Raw genomic sequence first — 16,764 nt, forward strand, 5'->3', positions numbered from 1 at the left:
AGCAACATAATTCTTTCACTATTTCATCAAAAATATGATCAGGAATTTCGGATAATATTTTGAACAGTTTGAGATAACCACAAACAACTCAAAAATTAAGTTTTCTCAAAATTTGAAAACAACGCGGAAAACTCTTTACTTTCGCATGGGTTTTTCGTGCAAGGACGACGATTTTGAGGTAGTCATGAACATATCTTTAACTGAATGCGTATAAAAGGGGAACCGTGGTCGAAAATCGATCATTTCTTTTCGTGCGTTCGGTGGAAGAAGACGTCGCGGGCGTTAAACCTTTAACCAGCAGCGACGGAGACTGCACCTTCTTCTGCATGGTTAAAACCTCAAACGCTCAGGTAGAAACTCTCATTCGCTTTCCGGTCTTCAAGCCGAGACTCTGAGTCTGCTCTTAGTTCTAAATTTAGTTCTTAAACTCAGGTCCAGTTCCATTTTCCGGAATTCTTCTGTTCGATTCTTTTTAGAATCATAATAATACTCCCAAAGAATTATGTGACATTTTACTGTACTCTATGCAACCCATTTTAGTAGTCGTGGCGAGAAATCGTCTTCAAGCTTTAGACCTTAGTTCCGGAATATTGGTTTAGAATTCAGAGCCTGCGTGCAGAACTGGATTCTAGAAAAAGATTCCGGAACTGATTTAAGTTTCGAAATTGTAGTCTACTAAAATCCAACTGAATTCTGAGTCTGTTCTATGTTCTGAATCTAGTTCTTGAGCTTAGATCCACTTCCTTATTCCAGAATTCTTCAAATCGGTTCTTTTGTCCTGAATACGACTTACTTTACTATGGGGCGCCTTTTCAAAATTTACCTTGTACAAGAATGGGCAGAACTTTACCCCGAATATCTTTTGATGTACTTAACCCAACAACATTTTTTTCTACAAGCTATCGGTAATATGATTAGGAATTCGAAATTAAATATTCAACAGCGTGAAAAAACCCTAAAAATAATTGAAAAACAAAGTTTTCTAAATCTTTTGAAAAAAATCATCACGCTCGCTTGCCTTTTTCGCATCCGGACGACGGTTTTGAGGTAGTCAGGCACATATCAGAATCTACTGAACAAATAGAGAAGGAAATTTGTGAATAAAAACTGTTCATTTCTTTTATTGCTACAGACGAAACTGGATGTCGAGGTGAGGTTCTCCCACCAACATCAGTAAGAACAAACCAAGTATAAAGCGTGAAAATCTCATTTGGACTTCGGTCGTCAGGAGGAGCAGTCGGCAATGAAAGTAGACCTTTTGCGTGGTGTAAAGGTGATAATTTGATAAGCTTTGTGCAATTTTTGCAGTGCAAAATTCGCAACAGTATTTAATATTTTAGAGAATTACACAATTTGGCCCTTCTGAATGCTAGAAATTTTTCTCGTACGGCATTTTGATAACTTTTTTCACTGAAATATTTGAATCCGGAACGAAATGATTGACATCAAAATTCTGTATAGTTCTATTTAGAACAATAATTGTATACCCAAAGAATTATGCAAAATTTTCTTCACTATACTGTATACGGCCCATTTTTCAACCACTTGAAGTTTGTAGTAGAACTTTCTGCTGATTTACTATATAAAATGCATAGCACCGACTTAGAAGCCAATGATGAAAGGTTCCTTTCAGAACATCCATTATTTTATCATAAAGAACTATGCTGGTTATTTCGTAATATTTAATTGTGTGTCAGAATGTTTAATGTAACTAACCTGTAATTTAATTAGGAGTATCGTTTCAAATTCTAGTAGTGAAAAAGAGGAAAGCTTGCACAATGCACACAATCGATCAACTAATTGATATTCGAAAGTATAAAGAAAGAGTGTCACTTTTATTCGTATTCACGACATCCAGTTATGTCTCTGACATTACACCCGTACTTTTTTTTTTTTTTGAAAAATGAAAATACGCGTTTTTTCGAGTTAGCGAAAAAACGTTGTTTCGTTGATTTATGATGATAAAGGTTAAAATTAATTACTTTGAGCGTAAAAAAATTGTTTCTCAGATATTGTTGAGTAGTATCATATAAATAAATACCAAACATAATTGTTAAAGGCGAATATTTATTATTAAAAAGTTACACAAGTCATGTTACATAATATTGCCGCACTCGCAGCACAGTTTCGCTACGTGCTCTTTACACATCGCCTTATGACATCTAAGCCACTTATAATACGTTTTTCGGTCAAAGGAACTTGGCCTCTCGGAGCAGCTGCTTCTTCTTCGCCTGACAATGGCTCTCCTTCAGATTCTGCGTCTGTTTCAGAATCGTGAGAACTTTCCTCTTCCGCACCTACGGCGTCGTCGGTGTCACTGTCATTCTCTGTAACGCTGTCCTCCTCGTTTTCCTTGTACAACTCCTCCAAAGCAGCAACGCTTCGAGTGATTCGACGCGTTGCCATGTTTTTAATGCGTGTTCTTTAACAAAAAATTACAAGAAACAAAATTTAATGAGTTATAATTCACTACGAGCAGCAAAGATTTCGATATAAGACGTACGTTCAAGTGATTGAGATCTACTACAATACTTCGCTTACACCATGTACAACGCGTTATTTTGAGGTTAGGATCTACAAAATTAAGTAAAGAGTACGTATTCTTACTTACCTTTTTATTCCTCAGCGGCAAACAGACGAAAATTAAAACTTAATTTTTTTTTGAATATTTTGAATGTTGTAACGTTCGATACGGACTGGGTGTACCACACCCGAGCACAATGTTTATATGTGTCTAGCCCGGACACAAAGCGGAGACTGACTCTGCCGCTTGGGCCTCTAATAATGTGTACCTATAAGTTTTTTCCCCCCCTGGTCCGGACCCCCCTCGCCGACTTCTCTTCGTATGGCGCTTCTTTCAAATTTCGCTCGGGTTACGGTAACCCAGTCCGTACCCTGAGGGTTAACTACCGCGGTAAAGTACATTTTTCTATCGCACTAATCTACTTTTTTCTACAGCGGCAAAGTACATTTTTCTACCGCAGCGAGTTGCATTTTTTGTGCTACAGTAGCGCGAACAAGGAGACAGTAAAAATTAGAAAGATAAAATTGCTACCTACCTCAAGCGGCGGTAATTTCGGCGGTAGTTTTTAACGCGATACTGCTTCGCATGCCTCCTGTAATAGAATTTTAGTTTGGATGCAGCAGCGTGGTACAGTACGAATAATAGAAAATGTAAATGTGGGTTAACAGACTACAGTAATGAAGAAGGGAAGGCAGTTTGCATCCCTGATTGGGACTACACATTGACAATTTATAAATTGTACGCCATCTTGAAATTCAGAACCACCTCAAACCAATGTTGCAAATATTCTTCGTGTAACTAATTCATTCACGCATCCTCGCTGTGTTATACTGCCTTCGAATATGCCAGTCTCGAACAACGTTGTACTATTCACTGCACGAAAGAGAGAAGGGTGCAAAAGCAATAAGCAATAATCGTAGAGAACTCGAATATACTAATGCATTCTTCGCTGCTGGTATACATCGTGCATGTTCGTTTTATACATTCGTTTGTCATTCGTTAATTTATTTTATTCTTCGAGTTGGATCGAATAGTGTCACGGCGAAGATCGTTGGTTTCCATTCTTCGCGAAACATTCTTCATCTAATAAATTCATCATATCTCGTTGGGTAGCAGCAATGGGAGAGTGCTGGAAAATGGTTCATCACATACACATAAAACTATGATAATAGTGCGGGGGAAAACATCTTGATTTGCTTGTTTCAAAGACAGCACGAACGATCATCGCGAATTAGGTTTGGCGATGATCGCTGTATGAATATTCGTTCCATATTCGCGTTTAGTCATTCGGGGCTATGTCCAATGCGAATAACAAATGCAAGCAATAGATATTCGTGCGAGCAACAAAGCAGCGTCCGTTTCGTTCGCACCCGAATATACGGACAAGTCCGAATACCAGAACGATTATCGAACAATGGCGAAGGGAAGCGAGAGATGATCATTGACATTCGTTGTATTTTTGATATTCGAGCAACATTGCCTCAAACATCGTTTTCCGACATCTACTCATCAAACCAGTTCCGAAAATACCCATATTGTAAGGGCTTTCAATGAATATCAATTAACCGGAAGTCGCCATCTTGGAAATTGATGCTGCTTATAACATACTTATAATTTCCGTTCCATAACTATCCAATATATTATACATATCTAATATTACATATGCATAAGGAAAATTTTTGTTACGTTGAAAATTCCAAATAACGTAAACTTTTTTACGTCATCATTCGATTCACGTAGTCCCGATTATTACGTAAATGGAGGTTTATGTGTACTGGAACTGGAACTGAGCTCTGGACCAGAACCAACCGGAATGATTCACTTGCTTAAGTGTTAACCTTTCATACCTACCCTCAGGTACGAGAAAGGCGTCATGAGTTTTCTTCTTCTTCTTTCTAATTGTTGATACCAAACATATCAGAAAACTTAAATTTTGAATTATTTGTGATTATGTCACACAACTGAAAATACTATCATAAATTGATGATCATTTTTCCGATGGCATGAAGAAAAAATTATGTTGATAGAATAGATGCAACAAGAGATATTCGCAATAAAAAACTCATCACTCTTTTAAAGAGTAAAATTTTGAAAAGGCGTCCCATAGTAAAGTAAGTTGTATTCGCGACAAAATCAAGCTATCCTTAATTGCCCCTTACCTTCTTGTGTCAATTGGAAAGCCTCGAACCACACTGCTGTAGGTATCAAAGCGTAAAAAAAAAACAAAACAGGTCGAATCTTACCTCTCGCCGATTGTCGGGTGGGTGATAATTGACATTTAATTAATTGCCCTTTTGCGACTGGCTCTGCCGGTCATTTTAATGCCGAAACAATTAAACTGCCTTCGGTGTAACATTTGAAGCCAAATAAATAAATAATTAAAAGCCATTAATCATCAATTGTTCGATAAGTGATTCCAACCGCCCACCTCACAAATAAACGCACACCGACCGATCCGGGTGCTGCCGATAATTATACATTGAAGTTGTCAGGGCTCTTATATTGGGGGAAAGCGTTTTGAGCGTTTCCATTTTTCAAACTTCCTCAATTCGCCGGTGAAACCCCATCAGCTCGGACTGTTCTCCGTGATAAATTATCCCGCTCCGATAATTTATCTTCGCGATTATAGCAATAACAGCTGCCATGGATTCCCTGCGGTCCTTGGGCTGGTGGTTTTCGATTTCCAACAATCTGGAAAGTCTAAATCCAGTCCACGTGACGTTGAAACTGTTTGGCGTAATGATCTACACCGTGGTCGATCGTGTCAACTGTCGTCTGGAGGTAACACTTGGCGATTGGATTTTGGTGGCCATTTATGCGACCTCGAGAATCTACGGAATGTTCGATGGATTTGCGAACCAGAAATGGCAGATGTTGATTGAATCCGACTTACCGGCAACCGTGTATGGCATGGCGTACACCATTTTCTTCATAGTGCTGATGATGACAGTAATGCCATTCTATTTGCTGCTGCTACATCGACGCTACGAACATCTGTTGCAGCTTTTGGACGAGTTCGATTTGGAGGTGAGATTTTTTGTCGTTTGAAGAGAAACTCTGATACATCAAGGGGAAATTTCAAATAGCTTTCGCGACTCGGATTCCCTCGGGATCATCGGTATCGTCACCTTCAGACCACCGGTTATTTTTTAATAAGCCCCACTGCACTGGCGATTATCTTCGCGATCACGTTCATATCACGAGACTACAGCTATGTCTGGGATACTGTGCTGTTTTTAGCGGTATTCACCATAAGCTGTTTTGCCAGCATGTCACAGCATTCCGGGCTGAACGTTATGATTTTAGCCATCGACAGTCGAATGCAGCTGATGAACCGAGTGATTCGTACAATGCTGGAACCCACCGATATGACCGTTGGCCAACAGAAGGACTTGGTAATGAAGCTGGCCAAGTCATTCGATAGGCTGTGCGATGCGACAGAAAATGTCAACTTGGTTTTGTGTGCTCCCGTAAATATTTAAGTTTTGTTTTATTCGTTCTAGGAAAACTACTAAATTAACCATCTTTTTTTTTCAACGCAGAACTTTTTCAATTTCATCAACATTTTCTTTCTGCACGTCATCGCCTGCTACGCCTGTACGCGAGTGTTCCTGAACCAGGCGGCACCGAAGGAAACGACGAACTCGCTCCTGTACTTGAGCTGGTCCGGTTTCTTCAATCTGTTCGTGTTTCAAACGATTACGTTTGCGGCCGGGCTTCGTCGAAAGACGGCAAACTTTGCTGGTGCTGTCCATCGATGTCTGAATCAGCCCCACAACCGATCAATCATCGACCGGCTTCAGCAACTCTCCGAACAAATCGACAACCGGGAGCCGGTTATCACGTTCTTTCTGTTCGAGCTGCAGCCATCATTAATTATTCAGGTAATAGCGATAGCCTGTGTGAGTGTGTGTGGATCATCTAATTCGGTAATTGATCCATTTGTAGGCTGCCAGTGAACTGGCGACTTACATGCTGATATTGATCCAGTTTGAGATGCAATAGACCGAATGCTTTCACGGTAATTACCATTCCGTCCACGAACACCGATCGACAAGTCCTTGCTCCGTCGGAATCAGTCAGCAGTCAACCCCGCAGCCATGAGGTGGTTCACCGTCGGTAACGTTTTGGAAGCGGCCCGTCCACTCTATCTGGTCACCCGGGCCTTCTCGCTAATGCCGATTACCGTGAACTTTCGAGATCAGTCAGCCGAACAGACTCCAGCCGATCAACTGGTGATGATCCGAGGAATTTTCATGTGCTGTTCAACGATGTACTTTTCGTTCGGAGCCATCCGAGGGCAGCTTCAACAGATGAGTGATTCTTACATTTTAAGTACCGGACTGTTTGGAACAATGTTCATTTTAGTGTGCTTTCTCTTGGTCACCATCATTTCGAACTACGTCAATGGTCTCGAAATTTTTCGATCTGCCACGATTGTCAACAAAGTTGACCAGCAGGTAGATAAGTTTGTTTCCCTGATTTCTAGGATTGTAAGGAATTTCTGTCTGTTAACCAAAAATATGCAATTATCTTAGTTTCTCACTTATTTCGGCTTTCGGTGCAACTATCAGAAGGAGCATCAGAATTCGGTCATATTAATTACGATTGGGTATCTTGAATGGACTTTTTTTATGGTGCTCGTCAGTGCAATAGGATACACTATGCCATTGGATTCTTCGTGGTATGTGCTGCTAGCAAGAATTATTGGTTCCATTTGGTGTATGTGCTGCTTCCAAGCTTGCGGAATAAGCTTCATATTGCAGCTGATTTATCTTCGGAAACGGTTCATCATTTTGAACAAGTTGATAAAGTAAGTTTACAAAAGTTCCGTGAAATAACTCATTAAATAACAAACACGTTCTAAATTCTTCCGATCGTTTTTAAATTTCCGAAGTTATCTTCATACAATGGGGGGTTCAAATCCCTCCCGAAATTTGAAAAAAAAAAAAGTTATGTTATGAAAACTCTTATCTATAAATATAATGAATTTCACCCCAACTCAATTTGTTGTTCCAAAAAGTCACTTTGCATACTTTGTTTTTTTTTTTAATTTATCCAGATAGTCTTTTGAAAAGGGCTAAGCATTGCGAACTAATTCTTTACAAAGAGTTACTGTCAAAAATTATAAGTCCTACAGAACAATGTTGTACTAACGAGCTTCACAAAATCAGTCAATTATTGCCTTTCTCTATAGAAAAGTATTAGATGGCTTACAACCGATTTTAACAAACTTATGCTCGTTTAAAAGCTACTGTCGGGCCATTGATCAAGTTCAAAGATCAAATGACTGTGACTTTTGGTTCCGGAGATATGATTGTATAAGTGACGTAACCGACAAAACGCATTGTATTTTTTTTTATAATTTTTTTTAAATCGACTTTCTGGGACTTGGAGTCCCAGAAAGTCGATATTAAGAAAAAAAAATTTTTCGTGATGACACTAAATCTCGACGTTTCATGCAATTCTAAGACTTTTATAATTGAAATTTTTTTTTGATTTCGAAAATTTTATGTTAACCCCAAGATAGGTGAACCGATTGCAAGATGGGCACATTTAAGCACATTTAATTTGTCCAAACTGAATTTTTTATCGAGTGTCTTTTTGTTTAAAACAAAACTGAAAATCATAATCATCGAAGATTCCAATGAATCTTAATTTGTGCGAAATTTTTACCTAATACCCTATTGCTAGTTGCTCGATATTTACCGAAAGTATCAATCTTCTATAAATATAAAATAATAATGAAAAAGTGTGTATAGTTAATGTTCTCTGGTATTTGTGGACCGATCTACAAAAGATTCTTTTTGTTCGAAAGGTGACGTATGTGCATAGGTTTTAGACTATATTACATAAAAAAAACCCTTCTTAATCCACCTAGTGGTGTGATAATGCTTTTCTCTTCTTTCATAACAATCTCATGAAAATATGTATATTTCATACTTTTAATAAATAATTTCGGATACTAATTTTAATACCAATTGTTTCAGATTGATTAGAATAGTTCACAAAAGCATGCTTCAGTGTTTATGTCACACAGTCAGCATCATTTTTCCAAACTAGTGCTTACATTTGCGTTGCCTATTCGTATGAGAAAATTGATGCTAATCCAAAAAACGAGTGACATTGTTTTCACATTTCTGGTATATATCACCCTGTAATTACTGAACCGGAAGTCGGATCCGCATAATATTTCGGAACTCATTATGGGACCATAAGACCTTTCATTTGAATCTAAGTTTGTTAAAATCGTTTCAACCATCCCAGAGTAATGTAAGTGACATTATTATCACATTTTTGATGTATTACTTTAACATTTTTTATGCATATCACTCTGTATTTCCGGAATCAGAATTTGGATCTAAATGATATTCAGGAACTTCGTATAGGACCGTGAGACCTTTCATTTAAATCTGAGTTTGAGAAAATCGGTTCAGCCATCTCTGAGAAAAGTGAGAGACGTTATTTTCACATTTTTAATGCATTATTTTCCCGATTTTTGGTGCATATCACCCTGTAATACCGGTACCGGAAGTCGGGTCCAAATAGAAATCTGGAACTTTGTATGGGACCGTAGGGCCTTTTATTTGAATCTAAGTTTGTGAAAATCGGTTCTGCCATCTCCGAGAAAAGTGAGTGACATTATTTTCACATTTTTGGTACATATCACCCTGTAGCTCCGGAACCGGAAGTCGGATCCAAATGAAATTCAGGAACTTTGTATGGGGCTAGGAGGCCTTTCATTTGAATCTAAGTTTGTGAAAATCGGTTAAGCCATCTCCGAGAAAAGTGAGTGACAATATTTGTCACACACACATACACACACACAGACATTTGCTCAGTTCGTCGAGCTGAGGCGAATGGTATATGACCCCCATAATTTTTGCTACACCCCATCGGAAATATGATCACAATTTTATGATAAAATTTTCAGTTGTGTGACATAATCTCAAATAATTCAAAAATAAACTTTTCTGAAATGTTTGGTATAAACGAGTATCGAAGAGGATAATTCAAAAGGCGCGTTTGCCTTTCTCATATTTTTAAAGCTCATAGCTCAGTGATCTGTGAAAGGATTTATATAATCTAACTACCAACAGAATCGAAATTTTTCTATTTAAACGCAAAAGCATTGAAATATTTCAATGGTACACTATTGAAAAACCTGTCTCATTTGACCCATGTCAACACCAGCCAATCAGAACGCGTTCTAAGGAAGAGAACAAAATATCTGCTGCTGTACAACAAATCGATCGAGAAAAATGTTCCGAAAAGTGTTGAATATCGTAGTGAGTTCCTCAATTTGGCCCTTCTGAATGCTAGAAACGAATCCCTACAGCATATTAATAGTTTCTTCCAATAAATTATGCAAATCCGAAATGAAATAATCGACATTGAAATTCTGTATGCGGCTATTTTTATAGCCGTTAGAACCGCTCATTAGTGAAAAAGCTACAAACGAAATCAGGTAAAAACTAGCCTCTCAACAAAAATTGAATCAGTTTAGATTCTATCGCCACTGCGAGCAGGTGTATTTTGTGTCGTTTGCAAAGCGCCTCCGACAAGAGCGATTACGCCACAGCTGCCAGTCATTTGCATTGGTTTAAAAACAACGGGGGAGAGCATTACACAAAATCAGTTGTTCTAATGGCTCTAAAAGTTTTCTAAAGAACTATTAGGATTTGTTGTTCGCAAATCGAAAGGAAACATTCTCAGTTTAGTGCAAATCTAGTACAGTTTGGTTAGATTTGTGCACTTTTCGCTTTGTGAAATTCACAGTAATCTAGATCAAGTGAAGCTTTCATTGTTTTTGCTAAAAATGTGGAAAAAGGGAATGCTTGCATAATTCATACAAGTAATCAACTAATTGATATTCGGAAGTGTTAAGGAACATGTCAGTTGTTTTCGTATTCACGACATCCAGTTATGTCTCTGACATTACCCACCCGCCTATTTTGCTATTTTCTTGTTTCAAATTAAATTTTCTTGGAAACGGTGCAGAATATAGAAAAACCCACCTGACAATGTCATCGAAATTTAGTTGAGAATATTCTGTGAAATTTTCTGATTGATTCATGGAGTTTAGCGGTCGTGTTGTATTTTTTTCTGACTGAAGAACTGCTGAAAATTGGAACGCTCGGAAATGCATACCTCCACTTGTTCATGGAATATCTCGGCTTTGAAGGCTTGTATCATTTAGTCTAGAATTTAGTCTAGATAATTTAGTTTAGATACGATTAGTACATTAAAACATATATGTTATCGCGATAAAAATAAAGTCTTGTTTTTTTCTGTGAAACAAAGTCATTTTCAATGCATCCACCATTTTTTTCACTTTGGTTTCCTGATAGCATTCTGAAAAAGGAGAGAGAAATGAAAATGGGTTGACAAGGCTGCCAAACACACAGACATTCAATCTTTGTAAAAGTTGAATATTTTTTCATTGTTCATTGGAATCCATGTAATGTCCAACCCATACGATAGATTAATGTGATAAAACTTCTCATCAAAATAATAAACTGCGGGTTGCCACGGCACAGTTGGCTCATATACGAGAGAGTACAAGAGAAGTACGATGCGCTAAGGGAATTGAGCGAGCCACGTGCTCGATTTAAAACTCAACACGTGGCCCTATGTCCTCAGACCTTAAGGGCTGAGGCCAGTGTGTTTTAGGGCGTTTTTGAGGGCTATTTTCACGCTTCAAATCTCATCTCTTCTTTTCTCAGAAACGGTGACGAATATAAAAAAAAAACCAACTGACAATCTCTTAGAAAATTTGTTTAGATTATTCTGTGAAAATTTCAGAATGATTTTAGCGGTCGGGAAAGCCTTTTTTCTGAAGGAAGAATTGCATTGGCAACTTTCAACTTGTTCATTGAATATCTCGCCTTCAAAAGCGTGGATCAAAAATCTATCCTGACAATGTCTAGATAATTTAATTTAGATGCGATTAGTGAGTGCATCAAAACTAAACTAGTGTCGCGATGAAAATTAAGTGAAAGTTATTTTTTTGGAGGTAGTCGATTTCTATGTCGGCGCCATTTTAGTTCCCTGGTAACGTAACGAAACATGAGAGAGAAATAAAATCGGCTCAGCAAGGCTGCCAAACAAGCGGCAGCTTTCTTGGATTTTATGTGATGTAGTCAAATTTGTATAATAAAATATCAAAACTTTCCAGGCCACCCGGCCACATCGAGAGTCATTTCGCACATTTGCGAGAGAGCATGGAGAGAAATGTATTACGCACAGCAAGCCTTAAGGGCTGAAGCCAGTAGGTCGCGTATAACCATGTGTTATTTGAATTCAATTCACTGCTGTTTAAACTCGCTAAGTATTCAGTGAAATGTACAGAGCTGGCAAACAGGAAACCGCGTTGTACGAGACCCCACAGTGCGAAACGATTTGACCATTTCATAAAACACTATCGAATCATCGAATTATATACAGTCACCCGCTCTAGTTCTTGGCTGCCGTAACCGAATTTCATATGTGTGATACTCGCGACGTTTATATATTACTACCATTCATATATGAATTACATACCAGTAAGTTCTTGTTTTGTAGCTTTCTAGGTTGTACCCAAAGTATGATCGTGTATGTATTTTGCAAAGGTTTAAACTCATTTCCTCCTTTTCGTTACTTTAATTTCTAAGCTCTACGCTTGAATTGCATAAACTACTAGAACAAAGCACCATGCGTTCCCTTCTAACAGAACTTGATGGGGGCGCATGGTCGACTGTTATTTATTTTTTTAGACAAAAAATTTAACATTGTGGTCGTCCACACTTTTTAAAAACATGAAAACATACCACTTTAACATGTCCGAAAATTCTTTATTTATCACTAAAAAATCCAGAAGAAGAGGGGAAAAAAATGTTTCGAAATTTCCTAGTATTTTTTAATGGAAGAAATACATATTAAAAACATTTGAAAAAAATTGTAAACCTTCCCCATAATGCCTTAAACATACCTGATTTTTTACAAATTTTTCCGAGGAACAGTTTCTTCAAAAATCAAATAAAATAAAAAACCAATAGAACCACCCTAGTTCCGTCAATATGGCAGTTAAAGGTTTAAAACTTTGAGAAAATATTTCCAGTCTATGACCTTTCGAATGTGGTATAACAATATGAATTCCCTTTGGGGGCAGATTTCACATGCTTATTCTTCTATAGCCTTTGTCATCAAGTGTCGCTGACACAAAAAAAAACTTATGAATCTCGAGGTTCAGAGTTTTGTACTTGTGTCATGAATGAAAACCTCGGAAGTGATTCTTCCGATCACTGAGTTCTTTTATAAAATCTCTTGAACTGATTTTTTTCCTCGAGTGATAATAAAATAAACTTTTTTTAATCATGCTTTTCCCAACAATGAAGGTGATGGGTGTTAAAAATCTCATACCGTCATTCAAAATGACAAAGTAGCATAAAAACTCTTCGGGACAGTTCTAAAGACTATTCCAGTGTGTGGACTTTGTTAGTTTATGACCAATCGAATCTACTAGGACTATATCGGTTCCCAGTTACCAGTTTCAGAACCACCGGAAGTAGAGGTTTAAAAGATGGCTGAACCGATTTTCATAAACTTAGATTCAAAAGAAAGGCATTATGGTCATATACAAAACTTAAAAATTCGCGGTTTTCATTACACAGTTGCATTCGCATATCATTTTTCCAATCTGTTTTCCTTGTTAGATGCTGATCAAATTTAAATCGAAACTGTTTTAAGTCAAATTTGGAAGAATTTTTTCCTTCTTCGCATCGTCGCTCTAAGTGACGGTTTGACATTTTTAGCCTCCATCACTCTGTAGTTCGGATCTGAATAAAATTCAATAGCAACTTATGAGACCATACGACCTTTCCTTTTAACCTATGAGATAGGTAAAACATCTATAATTCAACGATGGTGGGTTTTCAAATCATCTATCAATCCTAGAAATCTCCCACTTTCAGTTAATGACCGTAGCATTAATCAAAGAGATTCTTATCTTATCTATTTGAATGAATAATACACCGCTTTCCTAAAATCGGTCATTTCCAATGTAACAACAATTCCGGGACGAAGAACTTCCATCCGTGCCACACGTCAAAATGCGCTGGTTCAGGGCGGACTCCTTTTTCGAATCGCTGCGCCCGGTCTATCTGATCGCGAAGGTTCTCCTCCTGCACTTTGAAACAATCGATTTCGAGCGGCGCACAGTTCGTCGGACGCTCTTCGATCAGATTCTGTACGTGCTAACTTTGATTATGGACCTGTATCTGTCACTGGTCGGCATTCGGAGCTGTGCCGCGTTCATCGAGCTGTCCGACTCGATGCTGCTGAATTTGGGTTATGGTGGATCGTTTCTGATGTCCTACCTGTTGTCGTTGGCTTTGCCGTTGTGGAATGGTCTGAAAGCCCGAACGATTTTCTCGATCTACGAAAGCATTGCGGCTTATGACGACGACTTGAAGCTCCTGGGATTAAGAATCGATCATCAGAGACACAATTTTGTCAGTACGATATTTGTCATGTGCTCAATGTGTTTTGCGTTTTTCATGTTGGCCATAGTGAGTTACGCACATTTCAATAAAGATTGGATTGATCTGTCAAAAGTGTTTTTGGAATACTGGATGGTAATCCCGTTTGTTAGAACAGCGCTTGGAGCTGGAATATTTTTTAGCTATTTTTGTTTGACACTGCTTTCCCTGCAACATCGTTTCGTTACCCTGAATCAAGTCGTAATGTAACTGAAATATATCTTCATTCGTATTAAACCAAACAATTAACCGCTTTTACTGTCTTCTCAGGAAATTCTTTCAAACCAGTCCGGAAAAGGACCCACTCATGCCGACCGATTCGGAAACGTGCTGTAAAATGATCCGGAAGCTTGCCACTCTGCACGATCAACTGTGTGATACGATCGAACTGTTCAATCGATGCTTCTCGATTCAGGCGATGTTCGCTCTGGCAGCGGCTTTTGGTTTTACGGTTTTCTCGATATTCGGACTCATTCACTCGTATGCGACCAATGCGGCGGAGAATACGCTTCGCTTGGCATGGTGCAACATGTGCTACGACGGGTTCTATTTGGCATTCATCTTTCAACTGATCGTATTTTCCAGCTTGATTTATGCAGAGGTTTGAACTTTGGTTGCATTTAAAATAATTCAAAAAAAAAAAATCTGCTGTGCTTACAGTGCAAACATACAGCGGTGCTAATTCACAAGGTTCTCTGCTACGGAACGTACGACAAAATTGTGCGCAAAGAATTGCGAATCTTTTCCCAGCAACTGTGGCACCAAGCTCCGAAGGTTTCCTGTAGCCTGTTCGACTTCGATTGGACACTATTCTATACGGTAAATGTGACGAATTTTTTCCTGATTGTGCGAGCATAGTGTTATTTTTACCATTCTGCTTTATCTTCCAGATTGGCGGATCCCTCACTACCTACTTGATTATATTGGTGCAATTTGATCTTGTTAATTTTGATTATTCGGAACTGGCCGACCAGAAGAGCTAATTACGTGTTTGATATTTGTTCGTAACATAAATAAAACACTAGTCTTATGGTGTGAATGCGCCTCACATTAGTTTATGTAACAAAATCATTTCCATCGTAACATGAATAGCAAACTATAATTAGGGTTCCAGCAGTATTTACGATAACTACAAACATCTCGAAAATTATTTCTCATAAAATTTTTAGAAACAACTAGTAAGGATTGTATCGAAAATAAGGTATCCACATACATTGGTGTTGTACGCATGTATTTGTGATGGTTTTTTATGCTCAGATCACAGCATGCTGTGCGTTTCGCTGTCAGCTTTTGTTTGTGCGGGGTAAATTCTGCGTTTTCAAAATGTCGCGCATTTAAAACGAAGTGAAAATTAAGGTTCTGGACACATGGCTAAGTGAGAAGGATATTACTATGCGATTACACTATTCTTTGGATGAGCTACCAGGAAGAGGCAGAAAACACGGTTCTTCCAACCCGAAACTGGACCAGAAAGCGGTATCTCTAATCATGAAGAACAAATGAATGTCAATACGCGATTTGGCCAAAAAAGTAGGAAAGAGTGTCGATATGATCCAGCGTATCAATAGGTAAAATCACCTGAAGACCTACAAGAAGCAGAAAATCTCGAAACAAAGTGTAGACCAGAAGAAGTGAGCAGTAACAAGAGCCCGGAAATTGTATTCGCTTTTTTGCAGTGTCCGGATGCATGCGTTTTGATAGGCGATGAGACTTATGTAAAGGAGGACTTAAAAACCTTTCCAGGTCCACAATACTTTACTGTCGGCGTTGGGGAGGATGTGAGCGATGCGGGATTCAAGTGAAGAAATTCGGTCGAAAGGTACTGCTATGGCAAGCAATATGTTCCTGTGGTTTGAAGTCAATCATTTTTCACACTACTGGAACTATAATTGCAGAAATCTATCGATCTGAGTGTCTCCAGAAGAGATTGCTGCTTTTATATAAGAAGCATAGTACACCTCACTATACCAAAAACACTCTCAATTGATTTACGGAAAAAAGTAAGAATTTCGTTGAGAAAAATATCAATCCACCAAATTGCCCTCAGCTTCGACCCATCGAACGTTACTGGGCAATCGTGCAGAGGGTCTTCAAGAAGACTGGTAAGGCAACTAAGAACATGCAGGAGTTCAAAAAAATTTGGGCTCAAGCGTCCAAAAAATGCGATGCAATACTTGTCCGGAACTTGATGAAGAGCGTTCGATCAAAAGTTCGAAAATTCGTGAAGGAATAACTTAAATTTCATCCGGTTTTCATTATGCTCAAGTTTAACCTCGTACAATAAAAGATCAATTTTTAGTTTGAATACAATATCCTTTTTATCATAATTTGAAAGAAAAAATTGTGGATAGCTTATTTTCGATACACTCCTTATAACTGTGAAACCACGAGTCAAACACGATCATTGCTTCCCCTGCTACAAGTCAGTTGTCGTATGTTCGAGCCCCGACCTGAAAGGATTCTTAGTGTCAGTAGGATCCATAGTACTAGCCATGCAATGATTCTGTACGCTCTGAATCGGCTGTGAAGTCTGTCGAAACAGAGTGTCAAATTCCACAAACGGAATGTAATACACTGGCGTTGCTTTACTTCCCTTGTGTTAGACAGGAAAGGATTGGTGTTTTAACACATCTAGTTGCTCGTAAAGGTACAAACATTGTTATCCAACGGGGTTCGTGCTGGAAGCGAAACTTGATTCGTTTTTCTTCAAAAAATTACATT

The 16,764-nt window shown here is 38.3% G+C and overlaps 2 protein-coding genes across 2 annotated transcripts; both read left to right on the forward strand.

The window, feature by feature from the left end:
- Positions 1-5,167: 5,167 nt before the first annotated feature.
- LOC131428621 (uncharacterized) lies at positions 5,168-6,529 on the forward strand. The gene is made up of 4 exons (XM_058592667.1): positions 5,168-5,551; positions 5,659-5,994; positions 6,067-6,408; positions 6,473-6,529. The coding sequence occupies exons 1-4, from the start codon at positions 5,168-5,170 to the stop codon at positions 6,527-6,529; spliced, it is 1,119 nt and encodes a 372-aa protein (XP_058448650.1).
- A 64-nt stretch (positions 6,530-6,593) lies between these two features.
- Positions 6,594-15,026, forward strand: LOC131428622 (uncharacterized). Its single transcript, XM_058592668.1, has 7 exons — positions 6,594-6,984; positions 7,063-7,246; positions 13,477-13,485; positions 13,589-14,249; positions 14,314-14,644; positions 14,704-14,862; positions 14,934-15,026. The coding sequence occupies exons 1-7, from the start codon at positions 6,625-6,627 to the stop codon at positions 15,024-15,026; spliced, it is 1,797 nt and encodes a 598-aa protein (XP_058448651.1). The 5' UTR covers positions 6,594-6,624.
- The last annotated feature ends 1,738 nt before the right edge of the window (positions 15,027-16,764 follow it).

Source organism: Malaya genurostris, chromosome 2 (assembly GCF_030247185.1).
Source record: "Malaya genurostris strain Urasoe2022 chromosome 2, Malgen_1.1, whole genome shotgun sequence".
In the NCBI taxonomy this organism is placed as follows: Eukaryota; Metazoa; Arthropoda; class Insecta; order Diptera; family Culicidae; genus Malaya; species Malaya genurostris.